The sequence below is a fragment of the Cataglyphis hispanica genome, chromosome 18 (assembly GCF_021464435.1).
Source record: "Cataglyphis hispanica isolate Lineage 1 chromosome 18, ULB_Chis1_1.0, whole genome shotgun sequence".
NCBI classification, from domain to species: domain Eukaryota; kingdom Metazoa; phylum Arthropoda; class Insecta; order Hymenoptera; family Formicidae; genus Cataglyphis; species Cataglyphis hispanica.
This window is the reverse complement of record NC_065971.1, coordinates 5,312,141-5,336,383: the sequence shown is the minus strand read 5'-3', so window position 1 is coordinate 5,336,383 and position 24,243 is coordinate 5,312,141. Positions and strand designations below refer to the sequence as shown.

Below are 24,243 nucleotides of genomic sequence, written 5' to 3'. Positions count from 1 at the left end.
TATTTTTTTTTTTTTTTGAAGACTATTGATTTTACACACAAAAAAATTTTTTAAATAAAAAATGAAATTCTAAAGGAAGCTTTTTAACTCATATTTTTAAATGATTACATTCCGATCCGTTAAAAAATTCTAATAAAAAATTGAATAGGGATTGTTAGTTTCATCTCCTTATAGGGATACGGAAAGATTTAAAAAATATTAATAAGTATTCTTTCTACCAGTGGAAAATGTCCATCAAATTTCATTTTTCTAAATTGTCTAAAATTTGAAAAAAAAAAATTTAATTTTTATCTCCCTCTTTGGAGGAGTGTAATTCTTCAGAGAAGAATATAAGCATATATGTTTATATGAAAGATATCCCTTAATTTTTGACAAAGAATCATCACCTAAATTTTTTCATATTTATTTCGAAACACCTTGTATGTGCCTAAACTGGACCCAATCCTGCACGTACAAATATAGCCTGATTATTCTCGCGTCTCTCTTATAAATGAAAACGACATTGTCGTAGCACAGTGTGGTATAATAAATATTCAAGTGTTTTTGGTGTCGGAATACACTGTATTTATAAATAATGCGACTCGACGTTTACGAATACCACGAGAGCAGGTGTCACTTTACGCGATGCGTGCTGGATGATGCCATGATGATGCTACCGCTTGATACTCGCGATAAATTCCTATCGAAATCCCGGCCCTCGATTTGCTTGTCAGGACGCTACGCTTGGCGTCGACGCGAGAGCGTGACGACGCTATGTCTCTTTGGACACGCAATAATTAATTGATTCGAAACCATAACCGATAGCTAACTGGGTCGTGGAAAAACGCGAATCGCCGATACGAAACGAAGGCGGTCGATTTACTAAGATAATCTCGAATAGTTTTACTTTCTCATGCGAGAAGCATCTCATTCGATCACGAAACGTAGATATCATTTTGAAATAAATAAAAGACCTATTTAAATGACTCAATGTTCAATATACATTATTCTTAGAATAAAATTATTATTTAATCTGACAAAAAATAAAATAAAATAAAATAATAAAATTAAAAAGTTGTAATTTGTTTTATTCAGGACCATTAATAATAATTATATGATTTGGATATAAATTTATCAAAATAGTTTTTTTTTTAATAGGTCAACTATTTTTTATTTAATAATTTCGTTTTTTAAATTACTCGAAATTTTATTCTACTTAAGGAGATTAATTCGAATTTTTGCGTGCGTGGGTTACGAGAGGAGAGACGTCGATCGTCGGAATTCTATGGGAATGTAGGGCTGAGAATAAAGACGAGATCTTTCATGGCTATCGAAAAAGAGATTCCGTAGTAATTTGCATGGTGTTTGCATGGCATTAATGTGACTGCACGCACGCGGCTGCGGCGTGCCTTCGATCTCGACACCGATCTTGCCGTGGATCCAGTCCCGTCATCATCGCCTCGCCTCGCCATCAGCCAGCGGGTACGATCGAGTCGAGAATCGATTCGCTTGCGTGGTGTTTAAGCACTGTCGCCGCTTCTTCCAAGATAGGTGTCCCGCTCACTGAACGCATTCTTGAGTCTGCCTTGCGAGAGGATACTATCACTTCGCCATTATCGACGAGAGAAAATACTTTCGAATTATTTGATTTCTTTTTCTCAAACTGCCAATGATAATACGTTATGTTTCTACAATAAATCGATTAATTGCGACAATACTAGTTTTGAGAGAACTATAAATCACAAAAATATCTAAGAATTTTATTCTATCTAAATTAAGAATATATATTTGTAATTAATTTACATTAAAGTTAAATTAAGAATTTTATATTAATTTTTTTTATACTATATATGTGCGTAAATTTTTATTCAAAGATAATTATTAAATATGTCGGTGGATTTTATTAAGGATGTTTTGGCTGCCCAAGTAGTAGCAAAAAATTGAAAAAATTAAAAAAAGAACATATTACTTACTAAAAATTTACTTGAAAAATCAAATAAATAAATCTGGATTAAAAACAGAATTAAGTATCACAAAATAATATGGTTTTTGACGTTTTCGTCAAAACCCCAAAAGGAAATAGTTGTAATTAATATTTTTCCTAATTTATGACAAAAACTTTTAATTGTGAATACCTCCTGAATTCAATTGCAAGAAACAAAAAAAAAGAATAATTTGCACAAAGAGAGAGAGAGAGAGAGAGAGAGAGAGAGAGAATATTTTTCTAGAATTTTTAGTGAATTTAAATCAAGTTTTACATAAATATTTATTAGAATTTTTTAATATGAAAGTGTTAAAAAAATTTTTGTAATGTGAAAATTTTTATTTCATTGGCAATGTTTTTATTCTGTCAAATTTGTTAATAAGTGCTACAATATGCGATTTTGCATAAAAATCAATATTAACTTTAAACTTAAATAACTTCCAAGTTGTTAAAAGAGAATTGTGCTTAGATTTTACACAGATACTCAGAAAAAATAGAGGAACAATCTACGAAATATTCATGCTTTTGTCAATGTTTTGACATATGACGCATGCATCTTTAATTCTCCAAATTAAATATTAAATATATTCTCATTAATAAAGCTATTCCTTTATTTCGCTATTCAATTTGCTTGCATGTGTTTTAATCGAAGAGTGATGCTCGTAAAATAAGTATTTGTCATAATAAAGAATTAGTTCTTTTCTTTCTCTACTGTCTCGTAAAGCCGCGTACGAAAAGACATGCAATCGCACCCAGGTGTAGTCTGGCCACTATGCACAATGTAGGTAGACGGCTTTCCTCGCTTCATGAAAGTGGCCCCTCTTCGTCGCTTACGTACGATACACATAAAACATTCCTCGTAAACAGCCTCAAGGTCCCTCTCCTTCTTCCCTTCGCTACTTTTCGATCTCCCTCTTTCTTTCAATCATCCTTTTTCATCCACCTTCGTGATCCTTGACTTCGGACGGTGAAGGATCTTTTTGTAACCCTTCCAGGAGGACCGTGCAAGTTTTTTTTATAAATTAGAAAAAATATTAATTATAACTATATGTATTTTCTTTTATGAAAACGTTAAACACCATATTATTTTGTAATATTTTAATTTTTTTTAAATAATTCGGTTTATTTATTTGAGTTCTTAAACAGTAAGAAATATGTTCTTTTTTATTTTGATAGTTTTTTGCTACTATTATTCAGCCAAAATATCCTTAAAGCTTTAATATGTCAATAAATATGTTAATATGTTAATAAATCAATACAAATTAGAAGAGAGAAATCTCAAATATTTGCGAAAGTGTCCGAGGACATCTCAAGCAAAAAGACACGTGTTTCTGGTATACCTGGATTCCTAATTATTCTAACGTCACAAAAATGACACGGAGACACCTGAGGTATTCGACGCCGGACTTTCAAACACATGCGAAAGCGGTTCGAGTTTGACGAGCGAGAACGAAATTTGTTCGTTCCTTCATTTATTCGCTTCTTTTGCCTGACATCACGAGGAAAGGTAAAAGCAGCGAGAAAAGACCAGAGTATGGTAAATACAAGTTAAATAAGATCCACGAACTTCCTCGCCATAAGGCGGTCACTCGAGCAAGACCGACCGCCACGCGTCACCGTATGATATAAACACGCGCCAAATAAGGTCTTTGAATTTTCTCGTAATAAGAGACTAATTAAGGGAACTAATCGCGAATGGAGTTTGGCCGCTAATTAGTAGCCTTGACAGGAATGAGACAAGAATCTATCTGAAAGATAGCAAAGATCTCGCCGGAAACATTGAATTTTGCTCGATTTATGTGGAAATTAATTTTTAAAAAATTTCATTAACATTTATTAATCATAAATTATATCCTAGAATATATAAATTATGAAAAAATATTGAACATGTGAAGTGTAAAATTTAAACTTTCGGTATCATGATATATTAGTTATTTTAAAATACAGAAGCTGAATAAATTATTACTGACCTTTGCGTTTTATAAAATAATTATTTTTTTTTATTTTCATCCTTTTTTAATAACTGAGATACAAATATCTTTCTCTTCGAAAATAAAAAGAAACAACAAACAAAGAGAAGAAGAAAAAGAAGAAATATAAATGTGCAAAATTTATATGAATATCTTACGAAATTTTTTGTAGCATATTCAGAAAGTTAATTATCGAGTAACCTTGCGCGTGTCGTAACCAGCCATTAGCGGTGGATTAATTTCAGCAAATGATATTTCGCTAACCGACCTATACGGTCGTCTCGGTGGTTGCGTTGCCTGAGTAATTATTCACTCTGGCGGTACATCACCAGCGTGCAGTAAATTGTATTTTATTCAGTTTAGTCCGCGACGAGTCTCGCGTACAACGACTAGAGCTCGCGTGCGTAACATAACCTACACATACGTATGTACATAATGTACGGCCTATAAACTGTATATTCTCTCCTCTCTCTCTCTCTCTCTCTCTCTCTCTCTCTCTCTCTCTCTCTCTCTCTCTCTCTTGAGGAGCGGGACATAAACGCGACCGCGACCAGCTCTTCTCGGAAAGGAACCCATGTCGAGGAACGTTATTAACGCATCCTAATTTTTATTCACGTTCGTGCGACCTCATGCGGTATGGATACTCTAGTAACAGGACCTGGGTCCAACGTAGTCACCGTACGCATTAAGGCCGTATTCGTTTCCGGCGTTTAACGTTAAATGCGGTCGTCTTGATTCTCTTAGCGGACGTAACGTTATATACACTTACTATATGGAACAAATGTAAGACATAATCAGGCGATCTTATTCAACGGTAACTCTTTGAAGTACGGGAGAGGGGGGGGGATGCGGGAATTTTAAAATATACGTATATGACGTCCGCGGCACACAAATGACTTTTGACAGATAATTTTACATCAAACATAATGAGTCGGAAAAATACACAATGTACAGGATTGTGTGCACGCACTGCGAATATTATCTGAAGTATCTTGGTATAACGGTATGGTCGTTATGCAACGATGCATAAATTATTAATGACGCTACTTTACGTGATTAATGATAAGAAAATTTAGCGCGTCATTTTCAAGTATAGGCAATGTTAATAATATTTGATTTCGGCACGATACACGTTTGTGATAGGCCACTATAATATGCCTTGCTCGACAAAAATTGTTATACTTGGTTCTGCGTAACTTTCAAAATGTTTCGCTCCGATATATGAGGCAGTCAAATATAGACTGAATTTTTTCTAAGACACATTTTATTTGATGATCAAAATATTTCCAGCGCACACTCGAATCATTTTTCTGCATAGTTTCTATCAAAACATTTTCGCCATCTGATTGGCAGTTTTTTTTTTATTTTCATATCGTAAAAAAGGTAGTGGAATTTGCTCAAAATCAGTTGTGCAAACTGAACTTTTTCCAAAAAATTTTGGAATATTTTTTCGATTAAAGTATTTTCAACGCACACCCAAATCATTTTTTTACATCGGACACGTGCCACTATTTTTGACATTAGAATAAAAAAACTGCCAAGCGATGGCAAAAGTGCTTAGAAGAATATTAGTAGAAAATTAATGTAGAAAAATGACTTGAGTGTGTGTATAATATTTTAATCAAATAAAAATTTTGTAAAAAATTTGATTTATATTTTTGACTGCTCCTCGTACTTCTTAAGATCAATGAGACACGATTAGCGTGGCGAAAATGTTGAAACCGTATCGAGAATTGCATCGAGATGGACGTTTCCTAGATCATCAGGGGTTATCGTTCGCTGATTGTTTCTCGATCTTTGATTGTTTCGAATACTCGAACTGTAACACTTGTCCGTCTTGCTGCATCTTTGCGAGATCTAGAAATGTATCCTTGTCGGAGTGAAATCGAGTTTCAAATTGAATAGAAATTTTCATTCAAATTCTTAATTATAATATACCAGAATTTTTTTTTCTTTTATTTCTATATAAGTTTTTGTCGTTAACTGATCTATGATTATTGCTAGAATTTGATTCTTGTCAGAATTAAATTGATTTAATTGAAATAATAATCAAGAAATAATTTAAAATTTTATTAAAATGTATAATTTGAAGAACATTGAAACTTTAATGCATTGAAAAAGGGACTTAAGGAACACTCACTGACCTAGGATTCGAGACGGGTTGCTGATTGGTTGGATTGGCTCGGTATGAAAGTGATCGAAGATCCACGATATGGAGCCGTAAGTGGGTCAGCGCTGTGATGAGGCTCGGACTGGTCAACGCGAGACGCCATAAAATTTCATTTTATTTTTGCGTCTCGCTCATCTTGCTTTGTGTGTCCGGTCCTTGTTCTCCTGCGTCTAACCTACTTCCGTTGAAATCCATAGTCGCCCGTTATGCTCGATTTTCCTTTCCTATCATCTATCGAACTACTACTACTGGGTCAGTAGTAAAATTAGTCCCGTTATATTGAGATCTCCTGCAGTAACTCCTTACCCAGTAATTATTGTAATTAGTATCAATTTTGAAGCTTCTCATTAATTTTTTGATCAAATTAATTACGATGACTCAAATAATATAAATATAAAAATTGTAAAACTATATAGGACAACATATATATTTGCAGAGCTACATATAATTTAATCTTATGGTTGATACATTTCTAAAGTTATAAAAAAATATTTATTACAAATATATATATATATATATATATATATATATATATATATATATATATTACAAATATTATAAATAATATAAAAAATGAATTATGAATAATAAACATTAATGCTAATATCAATAACAATTGTTAACAAAACTGTCTGCAATAAAATAAGGCTTTTCAGTTTTATAATATTTTCAAACAGATAGAGAAAAGACTAATTGATGATCATCTAATTCTTTCTTAAAAATTAGTTTTGTATTACGATGTTAGAAGATTCGCGGCGGCCAATCAGAAATGCAATCAGCGCCCGTAATTAACGCGTAATTCGCTATATTTTCGCGACCATAGCGGACTCGGCAAATAAATCCTTCTCTCCTCTCTTATTTCTGCGCTCTGTCAACGAGTGGTAGCAGATAATCCGAAGGTTTATCCGCGTTTCTTCTGCCGGTGAACGTTCTTGTTTCACGCGGAAGATACTCATCTCCAGTTTGTCCATTTTTATTATCGTAATTCTGTTTCATTCCTCTGTTTTGCATTTTTTTATTAGAAATCTATTCTCTTCTCTTTCGCAATTCTAATTCTCTTGTCCAGCATTCGATTTTTCATTAGGAATTGCACAGTATTTAGGAATTGTGTAATTTAAAAATCGAGAGAGAAAAAGAGAAAGAAGAGGCACACAGAATAAATAAAGATAAAATAAATAAATAGATCAATGAACAAAATTACTAAAGGATTATAATAATTGAAATTCTTACAGAAGTCTTGTAAGATTTTTTTTCTGCTACTTTCAAAGTTTTAAAGTAATCATAATTTTGTTCTATTTTTTACCACTAATATACAAGGTGTTTAAAAAAAAGAGTAAAATAATTTAAAGGGATGAGTATGCCAAAAAAAGTCAAAAAGTCTTAATGAACATGGGTCCGCAAATGAATTGTTTTTGAGATATTTTTATTTTTTTTTTGTTTTTGATATTTTTATCTTTTTTATATTTTTATTTTTTTATATTTCTAATTTTTATTTTTTCTTTTAAATTTTTATTTTTATTATAATTTATGCAAAAAGATAAACACAACTGTTGTTTAACTTTATCTTATTGGAGAAGATCAAAATGATTTTTTTCCACGTCTATGCGAATCTCCGCAAAAAAATCTCGTGCTTTTTCAAACACACACTTAGGTTCAGCCTGATTATGACACAGACTTCTTTATACACGATGTTGGCTCTGCATACACCAGATTTTTTTAAATAACTCTAAATAAGAACCTAAATAAAATATTGCAAATATCTAAGAAACGGCTTGCACATCTATGTTTATTAAGACTTAACTTATCTTGAGACATAGTAAATCCCTTTAAAATATTTTATCCTTTTTTTCTTAACATCCTGTAGAGAATGTGTGAAATGTATGTGATGAAAAGTGCTTATAGAGTTTTTTTTCCATACCAGAAATCGGAAGAGATCTCTACAATCTGAATCTTTCTCTCTCTCTCTCTCTCTCTCATTGTCAGATCTTTCCGCCGGTCACTTGTCCCGCACGTATTGTAACGCGCGCCGATACGTGGCAATTTCACGCTTCGGGGGCTCCAGAGATTGCCGCCTCCATCGCTCTACGATTTCTTTTTACCCTCTTCGCGCCGCGCGAGAAGTAACATGTTATATTTATCGTCCATTCATCCTATTCCGGCGCCGATTCCGCGGTGCATTATTTTCATTTACGCCGCTCTCTCGCGCCTTTCGCAACCGACACCGTCTCAATCGAGTGGCCGCGCCGACATGTCGGGTGGATAAATTCGCGGTATCGTGTTTATCAGACACTTTCCCAACCATCTTTTTCGAAATAAGGATCGCGTGGCATTGATGTTGCACTCGTGTCTCACTTTGTAAATCCTGCATCTCTCGTTGACTTATCGCTGTATATTATCGTCATTTGTTGCAAATATTGCCGTAAGCGTAATTATTACCGTGATATTTTACCTTTGATAAGTTTCTATTTTACTCATAATGTCGCAAGTATATATACACTGTTACCATCGCTCGCGGATACATTTATTTTTTTCCGATTTTATCATCGGATAATGAAATTATTGGACTTATTTGCTTTCTCATAGAAGAAGCTTTGTTTTCAAGTGGCAACATTTTTTTTTCCAGTTTTTCTATGCTAATATGTTCAGAATGTGTTAAAATGTCGAAAAATCATATTTTTTAAAAATACCTATATGTATGTATGATTGTACAGAATGTACATTGTACAACTTTTAAGCTTCCGTAATTTTTGAAATATCGGGCAAAATTTTTTTTAAATGAATAGAATATCATTAAAAGATGAATTATGGATATATTGGATGAATTATGGAATATTGGATAGTATTGAATGTGGGGAAACTTGGTAAAAGAGTTCATTTTTTAATAAAATTTTGAATTTTTTTAAAAATGTCTACACACGCTCTAACTTTTGCAAATTTATAAATATTGAATTAAATTTTATTGTATTAAATAAAGTATTATTAAAGAATGGTTGGTTTTAAATTTGATGAGGATTGGTGAAAGGGTTCAATTTATATAAAATTTTGAATTTTTTTAAAAATGTTTGCACACGCTCTAACTTTCGCAAATTTTAAGATATTGAGTTAAATTTTATTATATAAATAAAGTATTATTAAAGAATGGTTAGTATTAAATTTGATGAGGATTGGTGAAAGGGTTCAATTTATATAAAATTTTGAATTTTTTTAGAAATGTTTGCACACGCTCTAACTTTCGCAAAAGATATTTTTAAGATATTGAGTTAAATTTTATTATATAAATAAAGTATTATTAAAGAATGGTTAGTATTAAATTTGATGAGAATTGGTGAAAGGATTCAGTTTGTATAAAATTTTTAATATTTTGAAAATCTGTAATTAACTATAAATTGAGCAAAGTTTGAGATATGTTCCTATATGAAGAAATCAAAATTCGCTTGCTTTAAGGAGCTTAAGCTTTGTGAGCGAAATAAAATGATGAGGAATTAATGTGCAAGTTTTTAATTTGCACAATTTTCATCTTGTTTTTATACATGCTTTTGTGATTATTCAGATTTTTAATCATATTTAATATAGAACACAATATATATATATATATATATATATATATATATATATAATTTTTCATATATATTTAATTTTATATTTAATTAGTATTATACTTAATTTTTCATAATTTTTTATATATAAAAATAAGAGAGATCTCTATAAGAAAGATCTCTCTCTCTACGCGTTTGCGAAACAATTTGATTCAAACTGATAGTAATCACGAGGAGAAATCTAAATATATACTATACAATCTTAAGAAACTTAGGCTCGTACGAAATTGATTTTGTATGTCAAGGAAGATAACAAAAGTGCTGATTTCTCGCTTTCCAAATTTCCTTCCTAACGTTAACCGGAGTTACGCGCCGTTGCGAAGATCATCGACTGGCAACGGAGGATGCTGTGCTGCAATATCCCCGCCGTGGTGATCATCGAGGCGCGAGCGGGATAAATTTCTCTCGAACGAGATAAATTTACGGCGATTTAGTAGAGAGAACAGAAGATCATTATTCTTGTCGCTCGATGTACGCGTGCCAATCGCGGCAATTTCATACTTCGCATCGTGACGCTGTCCCGAAGATCATCCTCGGGATCATCTTCTTGTCTCGCCGTGAGGGTCTCTCGCAGAAGACCATCTCCTATTAGCTTGAGCATTGTCTCTTCGGCTTCATCTTCCCTCCGTTGTCGCGATCGGCATCGATAACCGTTCTTCGCGAGAACCGTTATCGATTCGGCCAAAGCATCATCTAAGAATCATCCGCGATCTGGTATTCGTGAAAACAAAGCTTCATATGGTAGGATACATTGGCTTTCGTGCACTGATGACGTGATTAATCTGTTATTGAGTAAGAGAATTTTCGCGATCTTGAAAAATTTTCTATTTGATAATCAGTTAGCCATACTAGACATCATTCAACGGTCGTTGACCATGATACATGGGAAAGTTAATATGTCTCGACATTTGCGTTGGCTTTCATCTTTCCGATTCGCTTTGTCATGCCGATGCTTCTTGTTCGCTATTTCTTTAAAATCTTCTTTACAGAGTATGTGTGTGTCTCATTCTACATATAAATTATATATTAAATTATATATAATAATAAATAATATTTTAATAATATAATAATAATATAATAATATAATATAATATAATATAATAATAAAAAATATAATAATATAAAAAATAATAATATAAAAAATATAATAATATAAAATAAAAATATAATAAAAAAAAAATAAAATAAAAAATATAATAATATAAAAAATATAATAATAAAAATATAATAATATAATATAATAATAAATTATATTTTATTTGATGTTGAAATGATTTGATAAATTGAAAAAAAAAATATTACAAACGCAATATACGTTTATTCTAGATTTTCAAGGAGTATATGGTGTCATTAAAAAAGCAAATAAGAGAGGCAGCGGTTGCTTTCTATTATCTATTTATTTATAATATGATAGCATTATATATTTCAAATATTGAGATAATGAAAATAAAATCTGCAATGTTTTTTAACGCTTAATTTATTAAAAATTTATGAAATTGAGGACTATTAATTCGATAATTATCATGAAGATTAAAAAGATAATGACTTAAAATTTTATCACTAGAGAATATTACGATTTCACATTTGTCCCACTGTCACAATTACCTCGATCAATCCTATTTTAGAAATCTATGTCTATGTGTCGATCATATTATATTAAAAAGATATAATCAACTGCTAAAACCGCTAAACTGTAATTAGAATACTCCAAAATAAATTCCTCAAACATATTTTTGAATTCGTCGTACTTTTGATTTAATTAGACAAAGATTTTTAAAATTATTTTACAGATAATTTTATACGCGCCTGATTTACAATTTTTTATTTATCTTATATGTAATTCGTTTTGCCACTCGCATTTCAAACTCATTTATGTTTCATATTTAATTACATCAAATAAATATGTAAGCTAAATTTATGCATTCTAAATGTGCAAAGATTACAAAAAGTTTTTTATTATATATACAATCATAAATATAAATTTATTATAATTTAATATTTATATTTAATATAATATAATATTATTTATATAATAATACAATATTTATATTATAATATAATACTAATATTTATATTATAATATAATATTTATAATCAGAGGATTCATTACGTTATAATTTAAGGAATATCTTGTTTATTTACTGTTTTTTCTTTAATATGTTTCAATAATATGTTTAATACGATAGATTGATTTGCTTTCGATATAGGTTTTTTCTCCAGCATCCGCGTATATGTCACTACATCCATAAATATTCGCATCTCGAATACTGGCTGCGTCTCAGAATGCGCGACGCGACCATTACTTAAAAATCATTGAACGCCGCGACGCTGCATGATGATGAGAAACAGTCGGCGTGGATTAACAGTACTCGGAGTATGCACTTACGTCGTCCTTCAAGAGGTGTGTTAACCCACATTAACGGTATGCCGTGTCTCACGCGTTTCTTCCGGAAGATGAGTCGTACAGAGACTCTTATCGAATTTTCCTAATCTATAGATCTCATGGAAAATGACCAAGGAGATATCATTGTTTCTCCAACCTTTTATAAAAATAAAAAAAAAATAACAATAATAACAATTATATAATAATAATTATTATTGTTATTATTATTTGTAACTATTGTTATTATTATATAATTATCATTATTGTTATTATAATTATTATATAATTATTATTATATTATTAATTATAATAATTATTATATTCTATAATAATAAAAGTGATAAAATATCACTTTGTGTAATAACTTTTTTCTATTATTTTAACGAGTGTAATAAGCTAGCGATTATATATATTTTTATTATGATTTTTAATTTTGATTTGAACATAAATGATAAATTATTATTTCTTTCAATATTTTAAATTGTGTATGACACATGACACATTATATATGTAAGCCGACATATCATTAAGTGAAAAGTTGATGCATTTTTTTCCTACTATAATTCACGTCGTCGATTAGTCCGTTGAAGGACATAATTAATGTGCATACGATAAGGTTGGAAGATGCTCATGTGACAAAGCATTATCTCTGATTGAATATGACCGTGTAAATTTTTTTATATTCGCGACGGCAGAACCTGTCATTATGGAAATAATGATACAATTTATAGTTCTAGGACATCTGATTTTTTTGTGTGTTTCTTATCACTATTAACAATAACAAAAAAAGTTATTTTTGTTTATTTTCTTATATATCAAGCAGACAATGTACTCGGCGTCAATATTGCACAAAATCTTTAATCAGGAATATATAAAAAAATGGAACGAGAGTGTCAATTTTTTTCAACAGATTCCTTTTCTACACCTTAAAATACATAAAATATGTGAGTCTCAAAAAATTTCGCGAGATCGCCCTTATAAGATTTACCGATAATTCTAAATTACTTCAAAATTTACATATTTTTTTTGTATCACTCTTTAAATTTCTAAAATCTATCGCTTTTGCTTCATTTCTCTCAGGATTCATTAAACATGTATTTAATTCGATTGCCAAATAAGGTTTTGAAAATGACCTCATTACAAAAACTCGCATCGTGAGAAATACGCCGATTAATTCGAAGTTTTGGGTAAACGCGCGCGTTGCTGATTGCTGTACTACTATGGTAACGACATAATTGTCCGTTATGCGCGATTTCCTCGGCTATTACTTTTCACCGCGGCCATTTATCGACGATGTACGACGAACTGTGCACATAACGAGTCAATGCGAATACATGTGCTTGTAGCTTACACGACCGAGGAAATGCGCGGTCTTTCGGTTTCACGGCGGATTACATCATCATCATCATCAGCGTCATCCTGTTGCTAGTTACTTGCTACGCATGATCGCAATGTCGTTATCCATCCAAATATAGATCCATACAGGAGATGTTTTGCTATTACTTTCATTTTCTTCGTTGATGATATATCTTTCGAGGAGTTTCGAATGAGTTTGTTCTTATCGAAAGATTAATAACAATTCATATTGTCTCCTCCACAATTTTCTACAATTTTCTATTACATATTTTGAAAATTAAATTTTGATTTACACTTAAATTAAAGTGGAATCTGCTCATAATTAAATAAAAAATTAAATCATTCAAATTTTACTCACTTCTGTTAATTTTTAATTGTTGTGTAGCTTTGAGATGAGAAGAATTTTCAATTTTTAGATAAGAAAGATCGATACTCTCACTTTGAACTCTGTCATCGTATACTTTATCTGTCGCATCGTTATTTTCTTTTAGTCTGACTTTGCAACGTATAATTACGGGATACAAGCTGTTTAGACGAAAAAAGGAGCAAGACTGAGACAGGGAGTATCGCCGTCGATTTTGAAGTCCTGATGATAGTCTGATATTATTTAGTTCCTTTTGCAACGATCATTTTCCCTACGGCTCTCTCTCTCTCTCTCTTTCTCTCTCTTTCTCTCTCTCTCTCTCTCGTTGTTCTGGTGTTAGATCGTAGACATACTGTATCATTACGAAAGCGAATGCCTGATGATTGTCTTTCGGCGAGTCGTACACTCCCTGTTACGGAGTCGGCGCTGCTTCTCTTTGTTCGTTCCTAGTTTTGCAATTCATGAAACGCGATTCGCATTCATGCCTGTTAAATAATATGTAACGTCCGTATACGTACGTAAATATTAAATAAATATGCGCGTATATTTGAATTCAAGAATATCAGGGAAATAAAGAAAATTAATATTATCATTAATTATAAATAATATAAATGATTAATAATAAATAATTAATTTTAAATAAATCATTAGAATAAATATAAATAATTATATTTTTATATATAAATTTATAAAATTCATTATATATAATTATATATATATATATATATATATATATATATATATATATATATATATATATATATATATATATATAATATATATAATACATCAAAATAATTACTATACACTGACATGACAGTTTAACAGCATTATAGAATTTTTTTGTGATGTTGATGTATAAAAAGTGACATCTCATCGATTTAATCGCTACTTAGAGATATTGTAGCGGGGAAGGGGGAGAGTGTTCTGAGTAATTCCTCGCAAGAATCAAGACGAATATTGGACGGTATTGGTTTAGATGTTTAAAATATATAACAAATTAAAGTTTCACAGTTTTAATATTTTTTCTCATAAAATAACATTAAGAAAGTTGAAGTTTGTATACATTGTATTTGTTGTAGAGTGAACATGGAAAAAAATAAATTGTTTACATTCATGGGATAAGGGTGATAGATAATATCTTATCAATTTCTCGCAGTTCGTTAACAGTTTTCAACATGTAACTACACGAATTTGTGTGTCTTATCTCACAAAAATAATATATAACATATCTAAGAGTGGCGATTAAATCGGTGAAGTACAACTTTTTATGCATTTACCTTGACGTTTGTTTCAATCTCTTGCTAATCTTTAACGCGTAAATAGTTTCATGAAAAAAAATGACGTTTTCTAGTTTTAATTACAAAAAGCTAAGTACAACTCTGTGCATTAATTATGACAACCTTTGACACACGACTGATGAAGAATTAATGAGTTAGTCTTAAATTTCGTGTTTGTCATCTATGATAGAAAATTCCAGAGAGGAGGTTTATAATTGTTATATAAATCGTATTATATAATAAATCGATGCAGTTTCACGCTATTCGCCTCGTGTTCTTTTTGATCTTAATTGATCACTCGCGGTTATTTCTTTCCGCGCTTATTTTTGTGATCTCGCGCAAAAATAGTTTCAGTTTTTGCGCTCGTCTCAGTTATTACCTGGCATGTGCTCGCTCATGTATCATGAGTGGGTCGATGATGCTGCATCGATGAGGAAGAATGCCGGGAATGCACTGCACGGCTGTAACAGGTCGGCTGGATCGGTGACTTCGCTGCAGACATCTTTATTTAACCCTCTATGGGCCGAATTTTTGTTTTAAATCTTGTGCTGATGTTAATTAAATTTAAATAAATTTTGTTTTAAATTAAAAAAAAATTTGTTTTAAATATTCACTATGTGACTTTGAAGTCACGCAGCCTATAATGTTCGCATAATTATTTGGTAAAATATCGATAAATTGAAATGTGACCTGAAAGTTACACGGGCCCATAGAGGGTTAAGTTTTGTGTGTATGAATATAATTCGGACATGACAGTTATTAGAAAATAATTTATGAGCTTCTACAATTGATCTGACAAAAATCAGAGCTATACATAAAGTTGAAATCTGCTTTCTGGTTTAAGCAAGATATAATTAATCGATAACGATCGTTTTGATTCTAATATAAAAAAATAAACTTTACGAGTTTTTATTTGTTGAAAGGAAGATTTAAATAAGTAAAATAATGAAATAAAGATCTCTCATAATTTCGTCGTCTGGAAATGACGTGGCTTTACCGCTAAGGCGGTAGCGTGCATTATAATACAATTCATCGTTAGATTCGTTCGCAGTCGCGTTTGTTTCGTTTCTTTTTCGAACAGTTACCTGCTCCATTTATTAGATAGTCTCTCGCTCTGTTAATTAAGTGCTACCGAGTCACTCATACATCGCGTTCCCTCGTTCATGGAATTAATTTGTGGGACTCGTTTGCATCGACTGTTAGTCATAGATGTTAGCTGAGAAGTGTTCAAGTTTATCTATTTTAATTTTGCTTCGTCCCAACGAACGTGCGTATTCAGTGAGAATCACGCGATCCGTGTCTTCTTGCATTTAAAACCTTTATTCAATCTACTTGGGTTAAATATATTTCTCCAAGTCAGCACGATAAAATATTCTTGGTTGATATAATTAGCTAAATGAATTATTTATAAAATTTTCTACTTCAATTTTCTATTTCATTAATAGATCTGTTGTCTTTTTCTGTTTAATTTTTAAATGGATCGATTGACGAAAGTTTTCAGATAGAATAATAATGGAGTCGATTAGAGGCTCAGTGAATAATACGTTCGCTTACATAATGGTATTTCTTTACATAAATGCCGAATTTTAACTTGACGTACTATAAATGTTATATTACATAATTGAGACTGAGTTTGCATTTTATATCTGGCTTTCACATTTGTGATTTGCATTAAAGGCATTGCGTATTGGTTCTTTCTGATTGATTCCATTTAATATACTTATAGTATTATAAAAATATTATTTAAACATTTATGTTACAAAAGAAAAAATTAAAATAGAATTGTAATTATAATAAAAATAAGAATTTAAAATTAATATATAATTATTAAATATAATAAGATAAGTAACAATTGCATCAACTAAATAAAGATCGACCGAGCGACAAATTCGCGAACGAAATGTCACGTCATACTAAATGTCACTGAAAAATATTACGTGGTGTTAAACAGGCATAAAATTTGCGAGATATATTTGTCGTTATCCAATGCTCGTGATAACTTTGGTTAATTAATATTTTTTAGATCTAGCAGGCGAGATATCTGGTCGGCCAAATATCTCGTCTGGCGCGACGAAAATTGCACAATCGTGATCTCTCAACGGGGAAGTGAAATTCCACGGTATACTATTGTCAGGTTACGTAATCTATCACGGTGATTATGCAAGGAAATGCCGCCGTTTTGCTACCATCGAATCCTTACTCATCATTTCGCCGCTGAAACGTAGATTTCGCTACACAGATAATGCAATTAATATCAGTATCATATCTAAATATAGCTTAGCTTCTTTTTATGAAACATAACCGGGTTAAATATTATATAGAGAGCAGAAAAATTATTTGTTTATCTCTCAAATATATTTCCTTAAAATATCAGCAATAAAATTTATTATATAAAAAAGATTCTTATAAAAGTCGGTATTAAAATATTGTAAGTCAGTGATTTTATAAATTATATATAAATTTATTTTATAAATTTATATAAATATTATTATAATATATAATATTATATAAATATTATTATAATATATAAATTATATAAATATATTTTATAAATTACATAAATATTATTTTATATAAATTATATAAATTTATTATATATAATTTTATTTTATTTATTCTGCCTTACATTGAAGTCACAGTTTTTTTATGAAAGATTTTCTTGAATGTTTCTAATTCAAAATTTGATAACGAAAGACTGTCTTTGTTCATGTATAACTCTACTAAAATTTTTTTTGTTAAAACATGATATGTATTACTTGTATTAGGTTTATCTAAAAAAGTCAATTGCTCCATTATCGGTTACAGATTCGCTAGGAGCTGAGGATGCGAGATTGCGCGAGGAGCAGAAGGGCGCGGACTGCTGGTGCTACGAAGACACTGAGGTCTGCGACCGTCGCGGGAAATGACCATGACGAGCGTGGCTGTCGCCCCGGGTAGCCTCGGCGCACCATCGTCTATGCTCACCCCCCAGATGTATCATCTGCAACAGGGCCTGAGCCCCACGTCGGGCTCGCCCGCTTCCGGCAAGGTGAGTCCGGAAAAAAAAAATCCATATCCGATTTGTAGAGCCGCTCGAAATGCGCGTCGGGGATAGCGTGTCGGAGAGTGCGAGACGCCTCTTACGCGGGCGTTTTACATAACGGGATAAAACCGTGGTTGAAATCGTGGAACCTCGATCTGTGCAACCTCATCCGCCGGTCGGTTATTGTGAGATGCCGAGCTAGTGCGGCATCGAGTCGAGAAGATCTCAAGGAGAGCTTTTCTGGTCTTGCATTTCACCGCGCGGTCTAATCGCAGCTTGATGCTGAGCGCTCCTCTTTCCGTTTTCGCGAACGAGGAAAGAGCATCGATCCTTTTTCCAAGATCCTTCCCGAAACATTAGAACACTCTTATGACGACGGTATGCAATATAATGTATCGGATACAAGATGACGGATGCAATGAAGAAAGCTTGTCTGCGATGCTGCATTTCTTCATATAATTTAAATGTCGCTTGAAACAAAAAGTTCAAGTGTCTCCCGTTTCCTCGAATGGAGGAAAGGCTGTCAATTAAGTGCGGCAAAAACGTCCTTACATAACGACGATAGTACGTATATTTTCTTGGATACAAAGCACTTATATGGCATGTCTTTAGAAGGAAAACGAATATCGTGGCATATTAGAGTTTTTATCGCTTGCAGAAAGACAAATTGATCATTTTACGGATGTTTACATGAACGGAGAAAGAATGGTGGCAAGCCGTGTCAAAATAGGGAAAGTGCATACTCAGATGGGTTAATTACTGGGTATAAACCGCTTGCGTAATGTAGGGATGAATGAACGTGACGTGGTTGTCTATCTCTTGAATCATAAACTTTTTTATACCTTCACTTTCTTTTCGTCTTTATTCTTTCCGTTTTCTCTTGCGTATTATATTATTTTTCAGCGATGCTGAAATAGACGTCATCATAGATAACAATTCAATTTGACACGGCTCATCAGACAATTTCTATTTTCATATTTAAAATGAGCATATTATTAGTTTTTTTATAAGCTTTATAAAAGTTTTTTATATAATCATAAATTATGATTATAAAGAGTATGAAAAAAATTATGAAAAAATAAAATTTATTTATTTAATAGACAATGCTATATATTTTCGTTTATTTTATATGAGCGAAATCTAATATGACATATAAGACTTATAAAAATCTATCAATATAAAACAATCAAACTTGATTGAAAATGCAGAAAAATTCTTTCTTTCGGTGCATATATTCTCTTTTTCAATTCTGATAACAAATCTTTTTATTGCATATGTATATACAATCGCATTAACATTTTATTCCTCTGCGAAATTTGTCAATGAAAAGAAATCTGAAGGTATAAATATTGAAGATATAATTTATAAGATATTTATTAATTTAAGATATTAATTTATTATTAAGATTTATTTTTATAATATAATTTTTATAATTTTTATAATATAATATAATTTTAAGATTATAATTATATCTAAAGATATAAAGACATTTTACTCTTAGAACAGCCTGGCGTAAAAAAATAATCATGTTACGATGTATGTTAGGCTTGTTGATCGCAAGCACGCTGCATAACGTGACACTTTGTTGGTTTAATTACCAATATCGTCCATTGATAAACAATTAATTTTTCCGATTGCATTGCAATGAGTCTCTCCATCAACCGCGAATCAATTCGTTTAAACGACATTCGCGTTTTATGATGGTAGAGAATGGCACGTGAATGTCGCTTAAACAGAATCGTTTCGATAGAAAATCTGTCGGACTATTGCTGACAGTCGAAAAACTTATGACTTTGCGGTTTGAATTTCTACATTGCTGTCTACATTGTGAGCAGACACACTTGGACATAATTTACGGTGGAGTTTGTGGTATTTGCTTCATGTTTATTTCCATTAAGGAAAAAGCTGAATTTTTAAACGATCGATTGATTAACAATAAGTAAGAATCTTTCTCTATACGAATCTCAGTCTTTTAATTACGAAATGTCGGAATTATTAAAAAGCTGTCGGTTATTTGTGATGTCAATATCGGTTGTTGTTTAAAGAATTTTGCAAATATAAAAAAAAAAAATAATATGCTAAACAATTGTTTAGCATACAGTATTTTTTGTAATAAATTATATATTTGCAAAAAAAATAAAATAAAATAAAATACACAAAATGAAAAAAAAAAAAACCAAGAATATCTGTCCAAAGAACCGAAACTGTAGTGACTTGAGTATTTCAATGATTATTATTTTCCTTCCTTTTTCTTTCATTATCGCGCAAGATACTTATCTTCTTATTTTACATGTGTTGATGATCTCAAAATTCATTGCACGATTTATATTCCAATTATAAACGAACTTGATACGTTACGAAAGAGAAAAATCCAAAGAGGTAAACTTGATGCGGCATATAAAAGCAGAAATTCTGAAACAGAGAACGTCTCGCGAAGGATAACTGTCATAATGAGACATAAGAGCTTCGTGCTACAATTTTTCTGTCGCTTGGATAATGGCTTGCCTGGTTTTACCGTAAAACCAGTCGCTGGCGATTATGACATCAAATACTTTGTGTTCGCGTCAACTTGGTCGCGGTGATACGCTATGTCTTCTCTCGAGAGAAGGCCGTCTCGAATGTCGACCGGTTCAATTGACAACAAAATGTCATAGGCATGGATACTTGGAAAAATGTATCTAATTAATGCAATTTTATATAACTTACGAATATATGTTTTATTTTTTAACCAGTTCTGCGACATTTTCTTTTTTTTTTCTCAAGCAGCGGTGTTGTAATGTAATGTGGTAAAAAAGACTGCAATACTTGTTATTAAATAGAATGTTCTGCTTTTATTAATAATGCGATCAACACGACGGGCAACGAACCGATAGATCGCCATGTTTGAAATTGCCATTTAATTGCGCAATTTATCATGACAAGTCCGAATAGCGTGCAGCGACAACTTTCTTTTTTTCTATTGATCTGCAATCTCTTTCAGGAATGAGATTTCTTTTTTCTTTTATATTGTTCAGTGAAACTACTGATTTTTCGTTGCCGATCTAACGTAGATAAAGCAATATACACTTGGATGTGAATGCAACTCTTAAAACAAAAATTTCAGAAATATTTCCTACATATCTCATGCAATCACGCGAAATGCGTATTATATTGTAATAATGTATAAGCCTTGTCATTAATTCAATTCTTTTTTTTTATATTCATTGTACGATACATAGGATGTAATCGGAAATTTCGAAATTTGTCGTATATGATGTTTAGAAATTGCAATATACGTGTGGTAAAACATTTAAGGATGTGTGTGTCATATGTCAAAATTGACAAAAACATGAAAATTTTGTGAACTACTATTTTTTCTGAATATCCGTGCTAAACATGCGTACAATTTTCTTTATGATTTGGAAATTATTAGAGTTTAAAGTTTGTATTGATTCTTGGAAAATCACGTATTGTAGCATTTATTGACAAATTTGACAAGAAAAAAACATTGCCAACGAAATAAAAATTTTTACATTAAGAAAACTCTAATAAATATTTGTAGAAAACTTGATTTAAATCCATTTATTTGTTTAAAAGTTATTTATTAAAAATTATAGAAAAATATTATTTAAATTTATTTCTCTTTTTCTGCAAATTACTTTACAATTACATTTTTCTTTGTTTCTTGCAATTGATTCCAGGAAATATTCACGATCAAAAGTTTTTGTCATAAATTAGGAAAAATATTAATTACTATTTTCTTTTACGAAAACGTTAAAAATCATATTATTTTGTGATACTTTAATTCTTTTCATAATCCGAATTTATTTATTTGATTTTTTAACCAATATAAACGTAAAAAATATATATATTTTTTTAATTTTGACATTCTTTTGCCACTATTTTTCAGCCAAAACATTTTAAAATGATTGCGTAAAGACGACGGATTTACGATTTAAACAAAGAAAATTCGCGTAAGGATTCCATTATATTTACTCGCTCCGAATAAAGCGGCGAATTTATAAATAATATAGCGGATTTATAAGTATCATTACTTGGCGCATGTAAGTATTATTACTTTCCATCGCATTGACAAGCGTTACGAATGGGGATAAATTTGCGCAATTCCTTAAGTAATCTCGGACACTTAGGCGAAGGCTGCCCGTCGAGGAGAGTGATACGCATTCGCGAGGATAAGAGATGAACAAAAACTTTACGATCGCGCACGATGCATAAATCACCGCACACATACATGCACGTACTCGTGCGTCTCACGTATCAAATCAAGTGTCTTGTTTACGAGACTAGGGGCTGCTTAAAAATTAATTTTAAATAACCGCGAAAACATTTAGCCGATGACAACGCTTAGCTGTTATTTATGTTCAATCCGGCTACAAATTTTCATCGACGCGTTACGTGAATGCTCTCATCGCAAGAAGCGCAACATCTAATTGGATAATCGAGATCGTAAGAAACGATGGGACATCGTTCACGAGCTGATAATAAAATATATTTACATGCAACGTATTTCGTAAGATGTTATTTTAGCAACAGCTGTGCGGCGCGCTTCCTCTCAGACACGTTAGGGGATTATTAAATAGTATTCTTCTCTCTCTCTCTCTCTCTCTCTCTCTCTCTCTCTCTCTCTTTCTCGCACCGCATAAATCGAGAGGATGATCCTGATTTCACCTTTATGTGCTCATCTCCGTGTTCGGAAAATAATGTTCGAAAACAGACGGCAATGCCTGTCATAATTTGATAATCGTGATTTATCGTGAATTCATTCAATGTGGAAATAACGAAAATGGCAATGCTTGTTTTGAAGAGGATTTGCCGGTTCAAGATGTTGTATCGCTTCTTTTCTTATATTGACAGACTACTACGGATTGCTCGTTAGATATTCTGTAATCCAGGATTTTAGCGACATTCTGCTTATGCTGCGTGACCGGTAATAGTTTATATAACTATTCGAGGATACGGGATTTCTCACAGACGTTCAACTTTCCACGCTCCTTCGAGCGTTCCCGGTTCTTGTTAGCTACAGTCAACTAGTTTAGTTAGTATTTGATCCACGTTGCTACGTGCGCGGACGAAACTTTCGACATTCTTTATTTCCTCCCTCAATTTCTTGCCTTCAATCGTGACTTTATTTATCTCGCGTCCACAAAGCGTGATGTAACAGTCCCTTGATTCTTAAAGACAAAGATATTTACACCGATATATTTTATGTTATTTTTTTATTTATTTTTTTACGATTTTTTACGATTTATTTACGATTTTTACGATTTTTTACGATTTATTTTTTTACGATATTTTTTTTAGTAGAAAAAAATGTTTTAATTTTACACATTTTTATATATATATATATATATATATATATATATATATATATATATACATATATTTTTAAACGCCATTTTCTTATATCTGTCAAACTACAAGATGGCACCTAGTCATAAAAGACACAAATATTTATTGATGTTAAATAAAAAAAATCGAAACATCTGATATTATATTTCAATTACTGCAAAATATGCAATATTTTTTATGGATTTTGTAATGCCAGATTTTCGAATTTTTCGAATTTTATACATAAACATATATATTATATTATAATTATTAATAACAATTTTTGCTTGTAATGAATATTCGCATTACGCGCAAAACGTATGTGTTATTTGACAGTCTTTATCTTGCAACTGTATCGCCGTAATAAGGCTGAGCAATAATACTTTGTCACGTAAGCTGAACCTAATCTTTCAACTTGATCTATTCACTCGATAATTTCATTTCTTTGAAATATAATCTCACATCGATATCTAATATCGCATATTACGTAAAAAAACGTTATTGACACATATGTACATTTGATATTTAATATACATTTTCTACCAGTTCTTTAATTGTATTCTGAGATTATTAACTTTTCAAATACTTTAATATAATTTTTCCCATTTTTATATCTTTTTAAAGGCGCGGAGTAAAAAAATATTAAAAACATAGCTTACATTTATGAAAGATATAAATCTTTGTAACGCGCAAATAAATACATAATTATATGAATGATAATTAAGAGGCATTATAAGACTGGCAAGAAATCTATGATTTATAAGATTTTAGATCCAACAAATTACAAATCGATCTCAAAAATATTAATTAA

At 31.3% G+C, this 24,243-nt stretch overlaps 1 protein-coding gene across 2 annotated transcripts in view; it reads left to right on the top strand.

Annotated features, from left to right (window-relative positions):
• The window catches only part of LOC126856239 (uncharacterized), a 77,258-nt gene that overhangs the window by 23,793 nt on the left and 29,222 nt on the right, over nucleotides 1-24,243 (top strand). For both annotated transcript variants that reach the window (XM_050604579.1, XM_050604580.1), the window contains exon 2: nucleotides 17,888-18,110. In XM_050604579.1, the coding sequence (XP_050460536.1) occupies nucleotides 17,985-18,110 (126 nt within the window). In that variant the 5' untranslated portion in view covers nucleotides 17,888-17,984. The remainder of the gene's footprint in view (nucleotides 1-17,887; nucleotides 18,111-24,243) is intronic.